Source organism: Rhipicephalus microplus, chromosome 2 (genome assembly GCF_043290135.1).
Source record: "Rhipicephalus microplus isolate Deutch F79 chromosome 2, USDA_Rmic, whole genome shotgun sequence".
NCBI lineage: Eukaryota > Metazoa > Arthropoda > Arachnida > Ixodida > Ixodidae > Rhipicephalus > Rhipicephalus microplus.
The window spans coordinates 219,878,878-219,903,402 of NC_134701.1; the positions used below are offsets into that span (position 1 = coordinate 219,878,878).

General features: G+C 44.4%; 1 protein-coding gene across 1 annotated transcript in view; it reads right to left on the bottom strand.

Annotated features, from left to right (window-relative positions):
* The window catches only part of LOC142793763 (cell adhesion molecule Dscam1-like), a 510,593-nt gene that overhangs the window by 284,567 nt on the left and 201,501 nt on the right, over positions 1-24,525 (bottom strand). The window contains exon 2 of the mRNA XM_075885808.1: positions 11,630-12,010. Within this exon, the coding sequence (XP_075741923.1) occupies positions 11,630-12,010 (381 nt within the window). The remainder of the gene's footprint in view (positions 1-11,629; positions 12,011-24,525) is intronic.

Here is a 24,525-nt window from a genome sequence, read left to right on the forward strand (position 1 = left end):
GATAATAGGGCGTTTCTTAGCACTTTATCAAAGTATGGTTATAAATAAGAATTTCATTATTATTGCCCTAACAGTATAGTTTTCTTGGTGACACAAGCATAATAAGCGATTATATTTATCAAATGTTAGTCACTTTTCAGTCTATTGTCTTTACTAGTATCGCTAGATGGGATACCGACGTTGCTAAGCGCCAACTTAATTTTGTCTTTACACGTAGCGAAAGTGGTAAACGAAAATGACTACACGCTCTGCCCAGTAAACTCATTCGCTAGTGTGCATATGCTTTCTTGAGTACTTTTTGCTTCTCTTCTTCTTTTTTTGCCTGTCCCACGATTCAATAAGGCCATTTCTTCCGGTCGGAGTGAGAAGCAGCTTCAACTGCGACTGTCTAGCTCGGCTCGGAAAACAAACGGCTTCGGAAATTGGGTGTGCCGGTCGCTCTACTAATTGCGTTCATTGGGAGATTCGGGGGCACCATCGTTCTGCCCCGACACGACAACCTTTCTTTCTCTCTCTAACTCTCTCTCGTTTCGCACTTCGCGTTTTGTTCTTAGCGTCTTCTGTATTCATTGCTGTTGTCTTCTCAATGACATTGTTGTTTCCTTGCAAGGGGTTCATTTATTATGAAAAGCGAGGTTGCACAAACAACTTCAGATGACCTGATTCATGCGCTTTCTACCACTTCCTTTTTCTGCTTTGTTCCCCACGCCCACCATCTCATCTAACACATTATGGCAGCGTGAAGTAACGCTCTTGTGCCCCTGGGTGACAAACATCGCTAATTTGTCTTATTCTCTTTTTTATTTACCCTCACCCACGAGCTACGTAAGACGAGGAAAACAGTACTCGGATCTCTTATACAGAAACGGCATCGAGAAAGTGTCTCTTTACCTATTTAAGACGCTGTTTCCTGTAGCACGTTTGTTTACCATTTTCTCATTCCAGTAATACCGTTGCTTCTGTTGTAGTAGAGCCCTCTGAAGGGGTCCGTATGCGTGGCGCTGGACAGAGGGCCTCTCTTTCAGCACGTAAGAGGAAATGGATATCCCGCACCAGTCTGTTCAGCGTACGGCGCGGTAAATGCGCATAATTGGATTCAGAGAGGGCACACCAATTGGCCCATTGCGAGTACGGCGTGCCTCTGCGTTTCAATGTAGCGCCCGTTTTCGACCCAACACCCACCCTTCCTGTCCGCTCGCCTGCCAGGGCCTCTGGTAGACGTTTTTTTTTTATTTCTGTATTTCTATGGTCTTTCGGATCACACGTTAATTCGGTTTCAAAACATATTCTCTTATAGCATCCCCCTTTCTTCACCGAGCTTTAGTATGTTTTTTACTTTTTTATTTTTAGGCTTTTTACTGCATCAACTTCTGTCTCTCTTGCCACTCCTGGAACCGAGGTGTCAGTGAACACCGCTGCCGTGCCGTTGTGTACAAACCAGCCGAGTCTAGTCGGGCTTGCTTCACCTCGCACTCTAGCGCTCTGCAGGAAAGCAGGCGACGAAGAAACGAGGGGGGTGCAACCAATCGGACGAAACGTGGTTCCCCGCGGTGTGTGCGTGCGTGTTCACTCGTTCGTCGGAACATGTTCGCTGTCGTCGTCAGCGGGACGACTGGAAGCCCGGCGCTAATGAATGAACTTATTTAGAAGAGAGGAGGAGAGTGCTTCGGGAATTAGGCGAGATCGGGGAACGGGGAATCGAACGTTTAGCGAGGAGGCGTTTGAAGAAAAAGAGAGAAAAAAGGTTGGGGGAGGGAGAGTCGTTATTCAGATGGCGTGACAATTCCAAGTGCTGTCGTTTTCCCAGTAATTGGGAAAAGAGTCACGTAGTGGGGAGCGTTTGTGAAAGTCGTCGCCGATGTAAGCGATGGCGTTCGATTATGCCCCACCCGTTGGGAAAAGAGTGCGTGCGCCCTCCTCCTTTAACATCATTCTAGTTGTCTTGGCTTTTAGTCTTCAGCTGTTATATTTGTTTTTTTTCCAAAGGCAATGCAACAGCAAAACTATAAAAATTGTTTTGAGAACATGCGCATCGTTTTCTATTTTGAAATATTTTAGGCCCTTTGTATATCCATGCATCTTGTTCTTTTTGTTTTGTTTGTTTGCAGATGTTTTAATATTACGCTGAATGTTATTACAGAATTTTGTCACTGTGTTAGAGGTAAATAGTGATGGTTCTTGACGTATCGAACAAATATACACTGGATAAATAATAGTGAGCACGATGAAACTGCACTGATTAGAAAAAGTTGCTACGGGTGGTGACTGCCATTGGAAATCCTTTCTGAGCATGAATTTATGTAAATGTTGCGTATTCTGCCTGCCTGCCTGCCTGCGCGAACGTTTCTCTCTCTCTCTCTCTCTCTCTCTGTGTGTGTGTGTGTGTGTGTGTGTGTGTGTGTGTGTGTGTGTGTGTGTGTGTGTGTGTGTGTGTGTGTGTGTGTGTGTGTGTGTGCGCCAGAAAAAGTTCATCCGTACCCTAGTATTTCCCTACGTAAGGTTAATTCTAGTCTTTTTTGCAAGAGGCTGGACCACCATGGAAGCCAAATACTGTTTAATCCTAACAAAGCCGCCAAACATCACCCCCATATGCCTTAAAACGCGAAGCGTCTACCTTTTTCCATTTTGAATGTTAAAAAAGGGGCGAAAGTATTTTTCTTCGCTTTTTTTGTTAACTTAATGCACCAACGACTATGTAGCAACACTGAAACACAAAACGTTAACAATGTGTTTATCTACCTTTATTACTTTTTTGTTGTTATTCGTGAAATACGCGTGTTCCTGCTTACAACCAGACTCCGAAAGAACAAAGAAAAAGAGTTTTGTTTCCAATGAACTACGTTACCTTAGCACACTTCGATCTTTTGTTCGTTATTCCATAAAAGCCAATGGCACGTTTGATTGTTTTCGTTTTTTCTCAAAGCCTCGTGTTCACCCTGAAACATGAACTGCTTACAGGCGAATACTTGTAACAGTGCCTGCATGCAGCTGCTTATCGCCTTTCAGAATTCAGAAAGCCCAGTAAAAAAAGGGCTTAATATTTCGAGCGCATTGCACACACCGTTTTGCAACAATGGGAAAACTCGAGCTTTACAGAATTCTGAAGCACTTGGTTTACAGCTTGTAACTTTACGAACTTTCAACATCATTTGGAACTCAAAACTCAATGCTGCAGTACGCTGTCTAAAGTTTACGAGCTTTGAAACTAAACACCATCGATTGTATTGTATGCTCATGAACACGTGGAGGCAGCTATTGATTTCGAATGGCTTTTGTCTGAGAGCACCCGCCGTTCAAGTAGCCTTAAACGAAACTTCACAGGCATGGCGTGGACTTCGAGCCTTTGTGTTGATTCGATCAGCAGAAGAATAACGCGACTATAATTTCTAACAAGTATTCTTTCTTAACGACGCCAATACATACGCAGACCACGTAACCACGACGGCACCACTCATCATTATCATCTTCATTATCAGCCTGACGAAGCTCGAATCAAGACATACACCTCTCCCATTATTCGCCAATCAAATCAATCTTGTGATTTGTGCTGCCTCGTTTTACCTGCGACCATATTAATCTCATCGGCCCACCCAACTTTTTATCTCCCCCTCGTGCATTCGCCTTCTCTGGGAATTCAGTCAGTTACCCTTAACGGCCAGCGGTTATCCTGTTTAGGCGCTACGTGCCACCCCGTGTCCTTTTATTCATGTTGATTTTAACAATCATATTCTTAACCATAGTTTGTTCCCTTGCCCAACCTCCTATCATCTCTTTTTCGATTTCTCGCTGCGTCGTCCTCAATTTAAGATGAACACTCTTTGAAAGACTCCAAGTTTCAGCTTCATAGGTAAGTACCGACAAGATTCAGCGGTTATAGAAATTCCAGTGGAGGTTTAGTGGTATATTACCATTAATTATTTGAGAATGCTTGGCGAATGTGATACTTCTTAGCCTTATTCTTCTAGTTATTTTATTCTCATGAATCGGCTTGGCACTTACTACCTATGCTAAGAGACATATTCCAGAAAAGGAGAAAAACGTAACACAGTTTCCCATAAAAGAAAAAAAAAGTGAAGAGAGGAAGCTGAGACATAAAAACCATAAATAAGGATGAAACCAGTTGCGACTGGAGAATATCCGGCACCTCGTTAAGGTAGTAATGAATACCTCGTGCGCGAGGCGGCGGCAACGAAAAAAGTCAGAATGAAGTTCCAGATGGTGGGACGGTCCCACTATACACTCCCTCGCCATCTTCAGAGCGCGGCCCTTCGGGCTATAAAATGTGCGGCGCGCCTTTATACCCCGCGTGGCTCTGCTCTCAATCCTCATCAAATCCAGTCCATTTATAACGGCGAGCCTTCTTTCGGCGGCCTGTGGCGGTTTTTTCTTCCCGACTTGCTCTTCGGTCTTCTCGGTTTCGTCGGCGCGCCTTTTCCGCTTTCCTGGCCGAGCTAATAGAAGTCCGGCTTCTCAAACGCGGGAGGTTAACCCTTTCAACACGTGCTTGCACAAGACTCGCCTAGGATTTAGTGTTTTTTTTTCTTTTCTCACTTTGTAAGCGTATGTAACAACCTCGTTCCCTTCATAGTGTGTCTCCGACAGTGCGTCTCGAGGCATCGTAGATGAATCGGCTTCTATCAAAAGTTGTCTCAGCGAGTGATAAAAGTTGCAATAACCTCACGGGGAAAATGAAAATCGAGACAATTTTACCAATTTCAGCCCGAGAGCCACGCTGGTCTGGTTATTTTTTTATGTATTTTTATGTTTTACTTCGTGAATGTTTTGGAGACTGTTTCCCTACTCACAAGTGTCCCCGCGAGTCTTTTTTAATATAATAACTACATTAGAATAAGAATTGAAAGGAATTAGGATGTTAGTATTAGATGAACGAAACGCTCGGCTGCCCATAGCATGTTTCATTGTGATGGTTTAATACAGCACCACCAGTTATTAACGCGGGTAATGAACACTTTATTATTATAGTTCCACTTGTCACTAAGACCGGGATAGACTAAATTGTCGTATTAGCCCCCTTATTTAGCGTGATCCTCACAATTGTTCTGCCCATCGCAGCTTTCATCAAAGTGTGCTTCTGACTTGTGCATGTATAATTATATACTTGTGTGGAAGCCATCGTTCTGTAGTTACCCGACCACTGCTCCGATGGCTGCGTTTCTGCCAGCGTTCATGTTGGTTAAGCAATGCTAGTTACGACCGCTGAAAAGGTTACGTCTGTTTTCCACTCATGTTTAATTTATTCCTTATCGCAGAAGTTATTTTTTTTTTCAATCATAGCCGGTGAAGCGATCAAAACGCGTTAATAAATTTTAGACTCATCTCCTTCGTCCCGACTTTAAGGAGCGAACTTTCGTAGAGCAGTAAGAGGAAAAAGTAAGGGCAGTACTAAAGGTTAGAAGAAAAAAGAAGATGCAGGGAATTAGGGAGAAGCCACTCAACCGAGCTCGCAAAAAAGCACGAAACAAATTTCTGGAGCCGACGGGCCGAGCAACCCAACTCTCGATGTTCTAGATTCCCTGCGAGGAAATTAATGAAAAAAGTGATTTACAAGAAGAGAACGTGAAATATAAAGGCAAGGGGCAACTCCACCCTCTCTTCCAAAAAAAGTCAGAAATCTCAACAACATTTCTTTCTCTCTCTTATTTTCTCTTTGATAATGAAAACGGCGTAGCGAGTACGCGAGAACAAAGAAGGTTTCATTAGAGTTTGCTTCCTTGGCATTTTCTCTGTGTAAACGCAAACTAAGCTCAATATAGAAAATGCAGGTTAAAACTAAGAGTGAGAAAAGAAAGCTGGAGAGCAAGGAGCCAAACAGATGTCTGTGCGCTTCCTTTAGCTTCCTTTGTATTTTTCTGCATAGTCTGCCTTCCTTTTTCACTTTTCACTATTTTTGCGTCCCTTATCCGGTTCCTTCTGAGCAGCGTGATCCTTTTTGTTTCTCGCTGGCGTCTTGCTCCCTGCTTCCCTTTCTCCAAACTGTAGCGCCTTGCACAATTCCCCCGAGGCGGTCCACGCCCGCGCCTTTTCTTCCTAACGGTGTTGCCAGCGGCGGCGGCACCTCTGCTGTCAGCATCCATCAGGAGGAAGGACGGGAGCATTCACTCTCCTCCTTCTCACAGATACATTCTTTGCCCTTCCCCTTTCTCACCCCCCTACTCCAACACCGTCTTTCTGGCGAGTGAGTGACCATCGCAGCGTAGCGCAAAAAGATGCGCCTCGGTGCTGATGCACTGCTGATGCTGTCGCCGTCTTTCTCGCCTGCTTTGCTCGATCTAGCATCTATTCTCGGGAAGAGGAAAAAAGAGAGAGAGACTGGTAGAGGGTTGGGTAGACGCGCTGTGTAAGGTGGCCTTGGTGCTGCAAGGTTCCAGCATTTTGCTAGTACCAAAGCGTTAGTGCGCCGTCGCTTGACAGAACGAGGAGAAAGAAATCGGACGCCCGCGTTTCGCCACGTTCACCCGACGCTCGCTGGTCAGTGACGCAGACACCGTGTCAGAGTGGGTGCCGCTGTTCCTTTGTGCAGCGTGCCGCCACGGGGGCGGCGGACCTGGTAATCCGAGTCGCTTTGTTCGCGACTGTTGTCGCCCCTCTACGTTTCATCCGCTAAACTTCTCGATTTCTCTTTTACGTGGGTGTCTTTGCGTTACGTGTTACTTTTTTGGCGCCTTCTTTTGGAACTGTCTTTTGCGTTCGCGACTTACACGCCTGGCGACAAAATGGACGCAGTTGCTGGTTTACGTCAGCTGCTCGGTAGGATGGTCCGAGTCGTTCACTCGTGGTCCCGCTGTGTTTGCGCTGTCTACGGCCCGTTAGGGACGTAATCATGTCTAAAGCACCCTAAATCTTGACAGCTCTTGCCACTTTTCTGTGGTTCTTTCTCCTTGCGCTCGCTTAGCTTCTTCCCTCACGTTCGCTGCTGGCCTCACCGCGAACAATCTAACACTCTTTGGGTTCGCACTGATAACTTCGTGGCCGGCCTCGTTTCTCAGCAAATGTCTCCCGGCCTCTGTGACAGCGTAACGGGCTCAGCGAGGAAAAGACGACAGCGAAAGCCTGTAATCATCAGCTTCAGCCACGCTCTTATTAGGTTTTGCCATGGGCTGTCACCCTGTGTGTACTCGGGTGCACACTTGCTGGCAGGGGCGACCTGATTGTGTTTCGAGCTCCTTTATCCTACTACCTGTGTTCTAATTTTTCCTTTTTTCCTACTTAATCCTACTTTTTCGGCGGTTTTGTCTTCAGTTGATCTAGCACTGAAACTGCATGTCGTTCCGGCATTACGAATTTTTCTATGCTTAGAATTCTTACATCCGCAATCTTGCGGATTAAGCATCTCAGTAGGGGCAAATTTTTTTGTACATGATGACGCTTGCAACACGCTGTCTTAACACGATGAAAGACGCTCAAAATTCTCGCGTAGTAGCGCGTTCGTGTTGAGTGCTACGTGTTTTACTGCGATAGCAAATATATGGGCACTCCCGGCTGGCTTTTCCACCGGCGTCCGCGAGCACCGTCTTTAACCGTATATGCATACGTATCTGCATATATTAAAGTGAAAGAAAAAAAATAATCCAGACAAAGACTCTGGCGCGTGGAATCAAACGTCCCACCTCCTGCTTGAGAGTGCATGGTGTTAGCCACTGAGCCACGAAGGAGCACCTTAATCACTGCTGAAACGGCAAGCTGTTTAAAATTATGAGATCCTAAAGCTTCGCCTTTAGGAGTCAATGCAATAGCGACATGATGCTCCTAGTGCGTGCTTCAAACACATTGCATATTGCCAGGATGCGCTGGCGCGCGCTCGTACGTATTTCAAAGCGCGAAGAATTGTACGCCTTGGGCTTTCACCGAAAGTGTTTTATTGCAGTTACGGGACGCAAAAACGTCACTACACTCGCTGCGCAATCTCTTTTTGCGATCAGGGTGTGCTTTTGAGACACAGCAAAGTAACAACTAAAACACTTATTCGCGTTATTCTCTACCTGTGAGTACTTTTTGTGCGTCATTCGTGCGTCAGCTACGCGGGGCATGTTTCGATCTGCTTGCCATTCTTCGCGTTACATTCAAATTTGTGACTATCACATTCATTGCTATGCCTTTGTGGCAAAGCTGTGACTTTTTTCTCTTCTTTTTTTGCGTTAAGACAGTGCGTCACAAGTATCAAACTTACCGACTAGAAATGTTTTCCTTATGAAGCTGCCTCACAGACAAGAAAAAATGCGATGCTAAGAGTGTAAACAAATATTTCGGAGTGTTCCCAGCACTGTTGGCATGTCTTCTTTGCAGGTCTGATTGTTCGCTAGGAGAATAATGCATTGCACTCAAAAACGCCCATTCTAATGCGAGCATCTCCTTGAACTTGGTAAGTAGTCCTTTCTGATTGAAGCCAGCAAATCAACAACTTACACCATTCGAGTTCTTACGCAGAAGATTCGAGTAATTTTTTTTCAACAATTACCACTCGTAAACCTCGAATAAACTATCACCCTGTGTGTACTCGGGTGCACACTTGCTGGCAGGGGCGACCTGATTGTGTTTCGAGCTCCTTTATCCTACTACCTGTGTTCTAATTTTTCTTTTTTTCCTACTTAATCCTACTTTTTCGGCGGTTTTGTCTTCAGTTGATCTAGCACTGAAACTGCATGTCGTAACATGAGCGTGCCGTCCTGCAGCACGCGGCGTAATCCGTTCGGAGTAGCCGAGGCGACCAGGACATCTTGTTACTTGTCCCCCCTTATGTAATGCCTTCGGGCCTTTAAGCGCGAAATAAATGAAAAAAATGAAATAAGTTTGCTCGTTGGTACGGTATATTTGAATAACAATGGTAGCGCATGGTAACGGGACACAAGAAGAACACGCAGACACACATACAGTGCTACGTAGCGGTGTGTGTGTATCCGCGTCCTTCTTTTGTACCGCTACCTTGCGCTAGCATTGCTATTCAAATCTCTGGTATGCAAGTTATCGCCCGTGTGTTCTTTTTGCGGAAACAACTTATGATCACCACGGTAAAGTCATCTGCAGCAAGTGAACCGTTTTTCTGCCCGCATTATCGTATCTCAACTTCACTTGCAACACAACCGGCTCGTTATGAAAAACAGACCACGTCTTGAGCATTCCGTAAGCAAATAGCAAGCCCGGCTGGACAGAAACGCTTACTCGAGCAACCAGGGATTAAATTACGGCAAGTCGTCGTCATCGTCGGCGGCGCACGATGTAAGAGCGGCAACAATTAACAGCAGGTGTGAAGTACAGTATCAGGAACTACGTTGTCGGCGACACACTGGCGACATCACACGAGCGATCGCCGTACGTGCTTAACAAGAAGAACATTAAATAAACAACCACATTCTATTTTCAGGTAAAGCGGAGACCAGCAAAAGACGGTGCTGATCTCTTCTTCGCTTTGTTTTCTTTATTTAAATTATTCATCGAGACCAGTGCCACGAAATGTGGGTGTGTTTCGAGTACATCCGGTAAAAGAAACAAAAGCGAGCATTGACGAAGCTAGCGGCTTAAAAGCGCACGTGCGCAGTGCTTCCTACGCTCGCTTCATAAATATTTCCTTGCTGCTGCAGAGTCGAAGGCAGTATCGCACACCGGCTCGGAGCCCAGTAATCGGCCATGAGAGATTCCCCTACCTGGTTGTTCCAGTTTAATCGACCGGCTCCTAATGACCGGCTGCTGTTTAATGCTTTCTTAATGACAAGAGCCGACCGGTCACCGATATTTCTTTCTGCCGAAGTGCCGCGCTCGTGTGAGCTGCGCACTGCGGAACTCGGGTGATTAGCGGGACTGGTGTCATTATGTAGATACCTCTCTCTCCCCCTCGCTTCATTGTCACCACCATTGTTCGTCTCGTAGTCAGTTTGCTACTGCGGAGCCAGGAAGGACATCTTCCGGCGTGCTTGCAGGCATGCTCGAACATCGCGCAAACAGCGTTAGACAAAGCAATGCACAGCGTCGTACTAAGTTCGAAGGTGGCCGTCGCGCGCGATATGGCATCTTGGAAGGAATAACGAGAACGAGGTTGCTGATTATCTGTTCGCGCCTCCCAATTTTTTATCATAATTTCCATTTACCGAAAAAGAGGGTAAGCACTAGACATACCTTTGAATCTCTCCCTTGCTTTCTCCTAGGAATACCCCTCCTCTCGTAGGACTTGATTACAACATTGCCTCATCGATGCGACAAAGTCGTTTGCAGCGTCAGTGCTCGGGATAAGTGTGGCCGTTAACTGATGCAAAAGGCCTTAATGTCGTTGCATATTGTTGCAAAGACGCGTAGATGGCGTAGAAGGAAGTTTGCTCAACTGAGATGATGACGCGTTGTGACGAGTGTGATTAAAGATCATCGCATAATTTTCGTCTTCACAGTTACCATCAGTTGTTTTTTTTTCTTTTTTGTTTGCTCAAATGTTGTAGTGGCGCGTTTTTTCTTGTATAAGCTCTGGACTTACCACAAACTTCAGCGCAGAAAAGAGAGGCCTGACAATACGATAATCATTGGTGATTAAGAAAAAAAGCTTTACTGTTGATTACGATGCTCTGTGATGCTAAATGGTAGTGCAGTTGTACACGTGTTCAAGTAGGCGATCCTTCAAGACATAGAACTGAATAAACATGTCAGCACGTAAAATACAGATCACCCATTATTTTACTGTCTTATTTTTATTATCTACTATACTGCTGTTTATCAAATCAGATTTTTTTTCTATTGTATGCATGGTTTTCGATTTTATTTTTTTTGTTCCGTGGCACAAACTGTAGTTGCCGACAATGCTTTAAATATTTTTGTTGCTGTTAGTTTTTGATGGCCAATGCTGTTCTCTATTCAAGTTCCTTAAAAGAGAGACGTCGCATGGTTTCACGTGCGCTGCTCACGAGATTTTTTTTTTTACCGCGCTCATTCACTCGGTTACGGCGATGGGCACCACGAGGGACAACGCTGTAACCAAAAGCGCGTGTTTAAGAGCTGAGCTCTAAAAGCAGATAATTCATGACCGCATCACCATTTAGCAGGAGTAGGCGGACGTTGGGAATACACGATGTGCCGATTGCTCTATTAGGTTAAAAAAATTGATGCTTCATGAAACGATAAAAGTGATTATCAGCCAGTGGCCTCATGATCTTAGCGATATAATGTGTTGAGATGCCGTCACTTACGTCATTTTGACATCACATAACATGTCGTTACATTGTGACGTCATTTCATGTCATCATCGCTTGGTCGGGGGAAAATGTCTAAGTCTATGCAAAGAATCAAAGGACACAGAACAATTTCACTGTCTACAATTTGGGTGACAAGGTAAAACCCGGTTTGGTTGCCTGAAACCTTGGAGAAGGGGAGTGGGAGGTCATTAGTGGCGTGTGCGCGCAATCTCTCACACATAAAGTATTTGACGAGCATGGGGCGTTGCTGACTAATTCAACTTGATACGGAGCGTCATCGTGACGGCCACGTGTGTTGTTCAACAGTGCAGGGAAACGGCCTACCTATTGCGTTAGGTCTTAACAGTTGTTCAATAACAACCTATGAACAGATGTGCAATACAATCTGTACATACAGGTGTTTAGGCGCTCATGTGCTAGAGATCCAAATCAAGGTTTACCTGCTCGAACTTTGACATCTCTGCTGACTATGGTGCCAACGCTGTTTGTGGCCGAGCAGCGATACGTGGCGTGGTGAACGTCGGCTGCGTACTCGCTCTCTCCGAACGCCCGGAACATGAGCGTGCCGTCCTGCAGCACGCGGCGTAATCCGTTCGGAGTAGCCGAGGCGACCGGGACGTCTCCCGCACCACCCTTGCCGGAAGAGGCGCTGCCTTTAGATACGACGCCGCTCTGAGAGTCCACGGCATGACCTTGGTGCGTGTGCCACGTGACCAGGGGTTTAGGGGAACCGGACACTGAGCAGGAAATCTGGGCTCCCGTAGCATTGCTGAACACCACCCGGTTCGGAGGCTCCACAAGGAACACAGGTCGTGCGAGCTCTGCGGGCAGAAAGAGGCAGAAGGAAACACAAAATGAGGGATGGCCACGCTGTGCTGCTAAAAGGAGAACTAGGAGAAGTTGGTGGGACTTTGTCAGGCGTAAGTATGTGTTTCAGTCTACACAGAAAAGAAAATAATGCTGTGGGTGTTCAGGATATCGCGAGTTGAGAATTGTCGCCAAAACCTGCGAACTGAACTCTATTACAAGGACACTTTATAGAAATTCTATATAGAAGCCACTCATATTGAAGGTATTCAGTTAGCATAATTAAAACGACTTCATGAGGTGCGCGTTCTTCGGTGCATAAGAAGAAAAACTGCTAACATATCAACACCACTGCTGATGTCATGCTAAGATAACTGGCATGACGGGTATACGACATCAGGGTATTGTTAGGTTAACTCTTCTTTTGATATTCAGATAGACTCCTAGTGGCACAATAGGAACTTAAATTTCATTTTATAGAGCACGTCAGAGCAGCGCAATATTAAGAAAAACATACCACAAAATTTAGGGTTAAAGAGCGTCGGTTTATTTCTATATCGGGAGAAGATAATAATTTCTATATTTATATCGGGAGAAGATAATAACACTACTATACAATCTTTAAGAAAGCTTTGGCCGGAGAATGATAAATGATTTAGACCACGCAGATACTCGTTACCGCCCCACCAATATCTTGCAATGCTTTCGCTTTTGAGCAATGCTTTCTCTGTCGCAGACGTTTCGTAGTCACCTCGGTTAACTGCAAACTACTATTAAATGACTTTAAACTCAGCAATTATGGCTCTTTCCAAGAGAATACGCGGGAGGTGATTTCGCTTATTTCTAAAGTAGGTTTTCAAAGGACTTAGAGATTAGCAAAAGCCTGATGACTGTTTAGCCCAGAATATCACAACTGAAGTGTAGGGCAACGTCCTGGCTAACAAGTGAGATAAGCCGAGCTGCGCTCGTCTATTCGTATCAATTAGTCACGCCCAGAGAAGGACTGACAGGCGCGGATGAGAAATGAGCCGCGTTGACAGGTGGGTGCATAGCCGCTGCTGTTCCTCGTTAACCAGCCACTCCCACGCTTTTTCGTCGTTTTTATCTGGCATATGAGATGGCTTCGCTAATGGCTGCATTCCATATTCTATGGCAACGAAACGATGGAGGTTTCTGTGTTGATGCCACCCACAGGAGTACAGGAGTCGTTGGTAGTAAACATTAGGTTTCTCTTCCAATTACTCTTTCTGTCATTCTGTCATTTGTCTCTTTCATTCTCTCTCTCTCTCTTTGTTGGAGGCGAAAGCAAAAACATGGGCACCATGCAGTGTATTCAGGTCCATCTTACTGGACATAAGTTAGTTCATGTGAGAAAAAGATAAAGTTTCTTTTTGGGGACATTTGCGGCAACTGAAAAAGCTTGCCTGCAGTGCAAAAATAACAAACGCTTTATAAATATTCATTGTCACCCCTGCGCTCCTGGGTTGAGAAGCCCAGCTTATGACCCGAAAGACTTTACGGCGACAGCGGGATCGAAGATGAGCTCTGCAGTTACCGTTCCTATACGTAAGATACCAAATATTTTGATGGAGGAGAAATACTGGAAAGCGCCAATTTCGGCTGACACATACCATACGGTCAAAATTACCATCAGTCATCCATTTTGATGTCTGTAATAATAGCCTAAGCAGCCATATATGGTCAACTTTTATAAACATCTTGACAGCACGATAAAAATACGTTATATAACAGTATAGAATACTGTTTATTTTACGCCACATGGTTCCAAAAAGCGTACTTAGTGGTATAGGTCGGCTATGCCAGCTTATACACAGCGTGAGCTACCTTCTGGCGACGCTCCTTTGCTCGGCGTTCCTGTATTTGCTCCGGTGCCTCTACCGCACGCTTAGCCTTCGTCTGTTTGTTCCTCCTATGCTACACAACTGATGTCGAGGAACAAGTTCGTGATCCTGTGAGTTAAGGTTCTCCGCTTTTCTGCACCACTTGGCCGCAATTTCACTATCCTTCTGCATGGCTATACCACACTGGCCAACTCTCCACTGATACCTCGGCGCATTAGCGCGAAAAAGAAGGCGCTGTCAAGGAGGTCTGGCACAGGCCGGCTACTTCGCAATAGAAACACGCAGCTGGGCACACGTTGGCGCCCTTGCGCCTGCCGTGGCTATGACGTCACTCCTCCGGAATGAGCAGACCGCGGGGGTGGCGGCTCCGGCGTGCTAGCGGTGCACCGAGTGACGTCACTGTTCCTCGCGCATGCACAGCATGGCTTGCGGTAAGCAACGTGAGACTGTTCAATTTAGGCCAGTGTATTTCAAGCTAAAAAAGTAGCTAAAGATTGATGTTTTCCTTTTTTTACGCTATTTTTGTATCTGAACGTACCTGCACATACTAAAGAGCCTGTAAAGCGTGCTTTGCCTTAGAACACACATGTTGACGAAGAAGAGGCCCTTAGGAGACATAAAGGTTACTTTTAGGATCAAAACTGCTTGTTACAGTACAATTATAGTCGAGGAAGTCAAGTGAAAGCTTGGAATAAATTTGCCAGTTTTATTTCAGTTGCGTTGCTTTCAAAAAACCTACTATTGCGTCTAATGAGCGTGCTTTGGCTGCACGTTAGGCAAGTTTGATGCCACACTACTATCGTATGGCAAGTCCCCTACAATAATGCCCATTGGGCGTTGTAGTTATCTGAATGATTAAGTCTCGAGAGAAGAGGACTTTAGGGGGCACACACAGGGCCAATAAGCGAATATTATTTCTATATTGCTATTATCTGCAACGTATCAGCTTCTTTAAATTACTTTTAGAGTCACAGAGGTGAGGTGGAAGCTTGGGTTAATTAGCTACTTTGCTTTTTCTTTTTTTTCTTTTCCCTCTCTTCCCTGTTTCTAAGTTTTCTTGACCCCTTCTCTAATCCCCCCGTGTAGGGTAACCAATGGGATGTCTTTCTGGTTAAACTCCCTGCCTTCTCCTTTTTGTTGCTTCCTTCCTTCCTTCCGTCTGCTTGCACTGCTTTCCCACAACTGAAGTGATGACGTACCTGCAAAGTGTGCTCTTCCTGTAGAGCAAATAGGTTTATGAAAAAGTAGACTTTACCAAACTTAATCATACTGTTACTGCGTTGGAATACCGTTGTGACAGCACGCATGGTTCATACTTTAAAGCTTTATTTTAGGACTGAAATGGAAAATCATTGAATTGCAAGCTTGCTTTTGATGACGATCCTTAGCAAGTGCAAAGAAATAACTCGAAACACATTAAACAATCTTTGTCACCATAGGTTCCATACGAAAAGCGACAAATGCACTACATAACTTAACTGTTATTGGATTAAGCACAAATAGAATTAAAATTTCCTGAAGCACCGCATCTGCTTGTAAGTGTACAACGAAAGCTTTGTAAAAAAGAGATACTGCTTGAGAGTACCCATTTATAACGGCATGGAATCAATAACAGTGCACAGTGATGCCGATGCATATATTACATTTTAAACGTTGAACAGGCTAGTATTCTGCTAATTTTACGAATATTGATGCTCCATAAATCGAATGAAGACGTTGTAATGCAGCATATAATCTTAGTGCTACTGTACGGATGTGTTTCACCATGTCCATTGCCTTAAAATATGCTTTTTGTGTGTTACCTTGCATGTTAAAACCTTGTTCTAAATCACAAACTCTAACTCAATCTTTTTTTGCAGCTGCGGTGCATTTTGTTCTCACTAAAAACCAGAATAGCTACCTGTCCAAAAAGAGCACAAACGTGTTGCCTTCAAAAAGACGATAAGGCACACCACCTGATATTTTAATTTAAACGTGATTACCTGTCCACTCATACAAGTATGCGAAAAGAGAGAGCTGACTGAGATCCAACTTGCGAAGCGATGTCATTGCAATATGAACAATGAGACTAATACGTTAGGGCATTCAGTGATACGCAAATATTTCCAAACTGCGAGTTATGCTAGGAACATTGAAATTATAGCAAAAAAAGGTAGAACGATATATTTGGCTCGGTGTGCTCGAAGGAGCGAAGCTCAACTGAACTAATATCACAAGGTATCGTTTCTATGCGCTATAGCTTACCTTACTGAACCTGATGTAAAAATGACTTTGATGCTTTCGAGCAATGTATTTTGTACAAAGGCAGTCCTTCTTTACGTTTTCATGGTTGTTATCATCAAAATCTACCTGCTTTAGCTTAAGCGCAACCAACGCAATATATCGCTATGCTTGCGGCTTGAAAACACTATTATCAAACGACATACGTCAGCGAAAGTTTAAACAGACCTACAACGTACGCCCAATTCCCAAGTATTCTATTAAATTTCCGAAAAAAAACCTCCCTGATGTCATTTGCGCGCGAAAATTATTCCCGCGAGGACGGTATCGCGAGAGTGCAGTAGGGTGATGAAAGTTCTGAAAAGTTATAGGATAGTGAGATGAAGCAATACTTTTGCTCGTTTCGTCTTGCTGTGTATATTTTATAGCCTGACTTTTTCATATAAACGATGTGTACGTACTGTAACATTTATCCTGGTGGCATGGTTCAATAAATCTCCAACAGTTCAATGTACTTGTTTCGCGTGCAGCTGTGAGAAGCGGTACCATGATCCTAGAGTACGGAGGCTAATTGCGAACAAAAAGATAGCGTGTTCAAGTTGTATTTCCGTGAAACAGAGTAAAAAACATGGTTAAAATAGTCATAGTGTTCGAACAAGGATAAAATTTTGAAACGAGATGGTCATTGACTCTCTATTCAGTCTAATTGAAGGAACATTTGCGTACTCTTAAGAAACAGCCATAGCTGATTTATTTATTAACGGAGCATTTGTTATGCCTCGTTCTTGAGCGAACATTGTCGAACGTGTGTATCTGGCTGTATGTTCAGGATTCGGAATTGTTTAGAAAGAATAGGACGCCATGACATGTGCAATGTTAAGTCAATTTTGTGGAAATTACATTCAGTAGAGGATACACCACGATGGTCTAGTGGCTAAGGTGCTCGGCGGCTAACCCGCAGGTGGCGATATCGAATCCTGGCTGCGGCGGCTGCATTTTCGATTGGCGTAAAAATGCTGTAGACACGTGTGCTCAGATTTGGGGGCACATAAAGAGCCCCAAGTGGTCTAAATTTGCGGAGCCCTTCACTATGGCGTCTTTCACACTCGTATGGTGATTTTGGGACCTTAAACATCTATATCAATCTTCAACATTCAGAAGAGCTTGCGTGGGGGCTAGTTGGAAAATTTTGTAGAAAAAAAGGCATAGCTGCGAAGATAGGAGCACGAGGTACAGGAACTACAAAGACAAAGTGTAATAGTAGATATCGAGTTCAGCAGACATCGCCTTCTGTTAAAAATTGTAGCCTATATCTCCCTTGGTCAAACTCTCACGGTAGTTTACGGAATACGGCTCGTCTCTTCGGTCGCTAGAAAGTCGAAAGAAATTTTCAAGAACTGCATGCGTCGTTTCTTCCCAATGAAAGAACAGTGTTCAACTTCAGTCGCATGAACTGCGACAGCCACATGAAAGAAAGAACTGAAGTGTAAAATGGCCTTACGCTTGAAGCAAGAAAATTCTGCGGGCAATATATAAGCAAAATATGACATCACTCGGGTGGTAGGCTGTGTGTCTTCCATTGTTCGAGGCAACTCAGTCCTCCTCTCCAGGGAACGTCGCCGTAGAATGGGCATTGGATGCCGTAAACTGAAAACTTTGAACTAACACCCATGGTGCCACCGTTCCCGTGCGATGTATCTCGTTGGGTTTGCTACTAAGCAGGCTACAATAAACACTGTGAAAGAAAGAACTAACATGGAGATTCAGAGGAGAAGGGAGCGTTTATATTGCATTTACGGCCACCGAAAGAAGCCATAAAGAAGACTTAACTCCAGTCACTTGTTCCCATACTCAAAAAAAGCAACACAAAGATGTATGGTGAAATAGGCCTTGATCGCAGCAACCTAAAGAACTTTAAAAACGCGTCTACTCCTCCATGGGGACAAAAAAAATCTATAATGACCAAATTAGGAAAGACGCAACAAAACACCTGCAAGTCGCTTAACCTACATTGGTGTTTTAAAGCAAATTGGAGTAAAAAAGGATCAAAGTGAAGTTCGGGACGCGGAAACAAAGAGCTCGTGCCACAGCTAGATTGAAGGTAGCAAACGTACCACATAAAATAAAAAGAAAAAGGCATTTTTGTGCTTTCAAACTGAAAAAGGATCCTTGAAGCTAGTAGTGCGGGCGTGATTAATGATCTGTGTCGAGCCAACTGTCGGGCCGCTTTTTATCAGTCGAGGACACCCCCTGACTCTGCGAAAACACAGCAAGTGACTAGACTGCACACAGAGCGTTTCTAAACGGGAATCGAAGGCACCAAACGAGGCGAACACAAAGCAAGCTTGAGTTCTAACGCTTGTGTGAGCACAGCAACAAAACTTACAGCAAGGTCATATTTGCCGAAGAACATGATTCATTTCTTTTTTTACTATTTTGTGTATATTAAGGCTGCTCTAGTTATCACACTTATTTACAGAAAGTGTCAACCAGTTTTATTATTTATAATTAATAAAGGTGAGTTATTACCGTACCTGCAGAAACAATAAAAAGTATTGAACAATATTGTACCCCAAGTGCGATTTTTTGTACGCTTGCATATACTGCAAGCTTATATTTTGAGCAATATTTCAGGCATATTTGCAGATTGGTTTGGCAATTATGAGGGGTCTTCTGCGACTTAGCCTTCAATTGGAAAATATGTGAAACCGTGGTGTGTGCTTTCCGTCTCGCTAAGAGATGGTGACTTCCCAAGGCCATAAAAAGCTTTGTTATCACCAATATGAATAGGATACTTCAGGTGGCGCAGGAGCTCTATAGAGAGCTGTACAGAAGCCGAAACAACCAGGATGATGTCATAAAAAACCCAGAGGGATTCAACATCCCACCGGTAACGGCAGTGTAAGCATGAAGAGCTCGAGAAGGAACGCAAAGAGGCAAAGCCGCTGGTGAGGATAAGGTAACAACGAACCTGCTGAAAGATGGCAGTGAAATTGTGTTAGAAAAGCTGGACACCTTATATACAAACTGTCTCTTGACGAGAAGGGTAGCAGAACCTGAAAAGAACGCGAGATGATCTAATCCAGAAGAAAGGAGACGCCAAGAGCTTGAAAAATTACAAGGTGATCAGCTTACTGTTCGTTCTCTACAAACTATTTACAAAAATAATAACTAACACAATTAGGGCGATATTAGGATTCATTCAACAAAAGAACCAAGTAGGATTTCGTACAGGCTACTCGGCTATCAATCAGGTGATAGAGATATGCACGGAATACAACATACTCATATACATAGCTTTCATAAATTACGAGAAAGCGTTTGACTCAGTCGAGACATCCGCAGTGATGCCGGCTCTACAGAATAAGGGGGTTGACGGACCCTATACATAAACATACTAGGAGACATTTACAGCGGATCCAGAGCCACCATAGTTCTCTTTAAGGCGACATAATCCTAATAAAGAAGGCAGGGAGACACAATTTCTCCAATTTTATTCACCACGTGTTTACAGGAGGTTTTCAGGACCCAGATTAAGAATAGTTAGGAATACGAGTTAGTGGAGAGTATCTTAGTATCCTGCGACTCGCTCATGACATTGTACTGATGAGTAACTCAGGGTACTAATTGCAGCTCACGATTGCTGACCTAGACACGGAAAGCAGGATAGTTGGCCTGAAAATTAAAGTGCACAAAACTTTGGGATAAGTGGAGACACGCTCGAAGTTGTAAAGGAATATGTCTTTTTAGGAGAGAAGGCAACCACGGAGCCGGACATGACAGTGCAATATTTAAAAGAATAAGGGTGCGGTAGATCACATTCGGGATTTTTTTTTTCAAATCATGAATGGTAATCTGCAACTAACCCTCAAGAAGAAGGTATGTAACAGCTGCATCTTGCCGGTACTTGCCGAGGGAGAAAAAACCTGGAGGCTCACAATGGTGGTTCAGCTTATGTTGAAGACGACGCAGCGAGCGATGAAAATAAAAATGATAGGTGTAACCACTACAGAAAAGAATAAAACAGAGTGTGCCAGGGAACAAACCAGGGTAAAAGATGTCATCGTTGAAATCAAGAAGTGGACTTAGGCCGTGCACGTTGCACGTAGGTAGGATAACCGTTGGTCATGAATGGTAATTTACTGAATTTTCAGAGAAGGCAAACGCACGAAGGGGAGACAGAATAGGTCTGCCGATGAGAATAAAAAAGTTCGCAGGTGTAACGTGACAGCAGAAAGCACAAAACCGGGTTGATGGGCGGATCATGGGAGAGGTCTTTGCGCTGCAGTGGGCGTAGTCAGGTTGATGATGATGTTGTTCTTGTTGATGATGTAGATGATGACGATGATGATGATGATGATTTCCCAAGGCAAGACGGATAAACGAAAGCACGCTGAATTTGTCTTTTTCAGTGTTAGGTATAATGTATTGTGTATTTGCAACCTGCAATGCCAAAGCGCCTTCTTTTTTTTAGAGATCATGATATCATATATATCGACAAAGAGCTGTATATAACAGTCCATATTTCCACCTTTCTCGCCAATGTTTGCAGCGAAATAACCATAAATTGTCCGCAACTGTTCTCCACTCCGTGGTATCCTTTCTTTCTGGCTCTTTCACATGAGTCTTCTGTTGCTTTCTCACACAACAGCGCAGCTACTTGCTTTATTGAGAAGCAAGAACAAAACAAAAGAAACGCAGAACAACACAAGAACCTTTGAGAGAAACTCAAGATTGTTGCTTGAAACGTAAAACACGCCCGTTCTGGGCCAAAAAAAATCGCTCCCGTAGCAAAGTTGAGAATGGAAAAACACCCTACTTTATAGACCTAAATCATGTTAGCATACCTCTCATTAGTGTCCAAGAGTATACGAAACATGGGACAAGAGCAGGTTTTCTAAGCCGACACGAGAAAGAAAAAAAAATTATGTTCCGGGAGGCGATTTCTATAAAAGCACGGACAAAAGGAATCGAACGTCCTCGGCGGTAACGAGGCAGCGCAGTGAATAGCCAACTAGCGCGCATCACGATCCTTCCCCCTGCTTCCGCGCTCGTCGCTTTTCTCCGGAGACAGGCTGCGCCGCATAGCAGGAATGGCGGGCGAAAAAGATGCAGACCTAGGATGGAAGAACAGGAAGAGGGTTGAATGGGCGCAAAGAGTGGAAGGTGGCGGGGCTTGCAGGGAAAGGAGAGAATATTGCGCGAACGACGGAATAAAATGGGGGGGAGGGAAGGAGTGCTGCCTTGAGTGTTGGTACGAGATTTGTGATAGGCTCTCATCCCCTCTTTTTTCCTCCCACCCTTCTCGGTGCTTCCTGTCCGTGCAGGTCAGCGGAACAAATTACACCCCATTTATCTCTTCCTCCCAGCTGGCCAGCCAGCCCGCCACCCACGCTGAGGCTTCGCGCGAGCACGTCGTCTCCGTGTCTGCCCTTGGCTCGGCCTGTCTCGGACGAACAAGCCTCGCACTGTGTCAGAAAGGGGAGAGGGTCGCCAAACAACGCGTTAGCGCTGCGAGATAGTGCAGCGGCGCGTGCTCAAAATTAAACTAGCGCTCTTAACAGATTTGAAAGAACCGTGCGCGCGTCCTAAAGAAGGCGTCGTGCTCTTCGATGCCCGTCTCTCTGCGAGAATGCGGCGGCAGTGATAAACTTGAATATTTAGGAGAGAAGAATCCCTGGTACTGTGCAAGTGGTCGTAAAGCTCGTGAGTAAGATGGGTTAACTGTAGTGCACTTCACAGAACTAGCAGTTGCTCTGAAGCGCTGTAACACAATCTCCACCTCCTGCTCATACTGTGCAGGTTCTTCGTTTCTTTGGAAGAGTAGTTTCAACCAATTTCAATCACACACAATTTAGTTATGAAGTCTTGCATGTTTACGAAGATGCTTAATAAAGGGGCTATCGCGCATACATTTTTTTTTTCTTGTGAAGGAGCTTACACACTTGTCTGTATAGATTGCAGGGATATGAAAAATTTTCCATCAGGTGAGTCGTGGCTAATTCTTATGGTCTCCGTACGTTTTGACAGAACTGTCGTAGGATATGCACGTGGTCTTCCCTTCGAGTGAATCAATAGTATGCTCAAGGGCTACTTGAAGCTTTTTGTCAAATAAAACTTTCATCTAAATAGTGTTCACTTCAAAGAACACGTATACGTCCGCACAAACTTCAGTTGATGTACGTTTAAAAAGTGAATTGAGGTTCTGCGTGTTTATCTCAAGCGGATCTGAGATCTGATAGAACTCCACAGTGTTTCTGATTATTCATCTGTTCTTCGTTAAGATCGAACTTCTTTTGCCGTCACAACCAAATGCAATAACACGCATGTTGTTGAAATATCACGTAACACTTCTAACTGGCCAACACATCTTGCTAATAGAATTAATGAAGATACCGCTCTTGAGTGCCATTTTATCCTGATCACAGTAACTTTTCACAAATGTTAAGAGGAACAGTGATCAAAACATTTCTTTTCATCTAGTTCTCGAAATAGGTACCTGAATTTTAAAAGTTAGCATCCATACATAATGGGCAGGCTATCAACAAAAGGAAGACAAATGGATATAAAAGAGAAATGCAAGAGAGCTAACGGAAATTACGTTTCGTTTATTATCCTACCATACCGGGAAGACGGAAGCCACTACTGCTCCACAACTACTAAAAAAAAAACTAGTAAAGCCTTTCTAACTTATTTGAAGCAAAAGTTCGAATTCGTGTTCCAAAAATCTATAAAGAGTGATTTTCAGAAGTTTGGCGTTCTAAGGTTGTCTGTTTTGACAGTGACCAATCATCAAAACGGGCAAATCGTACTGCTAGTGATAGCTCTTACGCGTTGTTTCGACGACAGCGGTTATGAGCACGCTTGAAGTTTTTCTCGACACCGCGGGGACTGTACGCAGCACTGTCATCCACCACAACTCAAAAAGCAAGAATGGAGCCCACACGGCACATAATTCCGAAAAGGTCCCAGCATGCTATTGCGCTTACGTTTATTTCTGTGACGGTACGGAAAGCAGCATCGCATATTAGCCGTTCAGCTTTTAATGCGTAACACTCATGCAAACCTACAATCTTCGCTTCACGTCATTTATCGCACTGCGCTTACAATGAACCGCTGTGTTCATCTAATACAAAAAAAAAAACTGTCAATGAATAGCTAGCGAAAGGAAGCACGCTTCCCAGCAGTGATGCATGGCATAAGCTGTATTAAGTATTCAAAGTCTATAGGAAGGTATGAGGTCTAGTAAACGAATGGCTGCCATAATAATAGGCTTCGGTTCTACTTTAGGAGGCATGTTTGTCGGCAGAGGAGCTACCACTCGGGGGTAAGCGTTTCGTGCCTGAGAACTCGTTCTGTTGCGTGTCTCGTTGTGTTGCGTGCAACCAAAAGCTTCCAGGCCTCGAAGCCCGCCTGCCTAAATGTTATCTGCGTGTCTGCACATGTTTAGAGGGAGGCATTCTCGCCCTGACTTAGAATAGCCTCTTCAGTCAGCACGCTCATAGTGCTGGCCGTAGTTCAGTGGTTATTGCTACGTCGTGGAAGAATTTCATCATGCACGCTTAAACTGAGCACGTTCGAAGGTGGTGTGCCGTAATCACGCAGTGAAGTTGTGTTACAATAGAATTAGCCAGAAAGAATAGTTGATTTGATTAATCTCAGCTTTAGCCACGATCGCGGCTTAGCAATATATATAAATATATATATATATGTGACGTATGAAGTGATGGTTGGTAGAAGTAGATGAGGAAGAAGTGCAGAGTGGAATAAACATGGAGTATGAGCCGGGCCACGTCACCCATTCATCGTAGCATCACACAAGTCGACAGGATGAAGACCTCCCAGCCACTTCATCAGTGTCTCATCATCGACGCAGTTCTACACAAGACGCCCTGACCGTACATTGACTACCGAATCATCACCTAGGAGGACAACGACCAGCACCATGACCGAACCATCGGCTGACCTCGACATCCCCAAGTACACCGGATCAGCGGACGATGGACCCGTACAGGACTGGTTCAACCTGTTCGAGCTCCACGCTACCGCTGCATCTTGGTCAGAACGGGAGATGGTTACGAACTTCAGCGACTACGTCTCCGGTGAGGCATTTAAATTTTACCTGATTCACATATTTGAGAACGATGAGTCTTGGAAAAAGATCAAAGAAGAAATGATCAGTCATTTCAAGGAATACGATGAAGACCTGTTCATACTTCATCAGCGGAAAGCTTTTCAACTCGCCCATCAGAGTTACGCGAAGTCTTCCCGCAGTAAGCCTATTTTCCAAACGAGACCTCAGAGAAAATATACCACCATTGTACCATCATATGACTCTTCCGAAAAAACGTCACGCATTCAAACACCGACTGGTAACTTGCACGTCGCCACAGACAAGGTAAATCCTCCGTATACCGAAAGGAATTTAGACCATTTCGGCAAAAGAC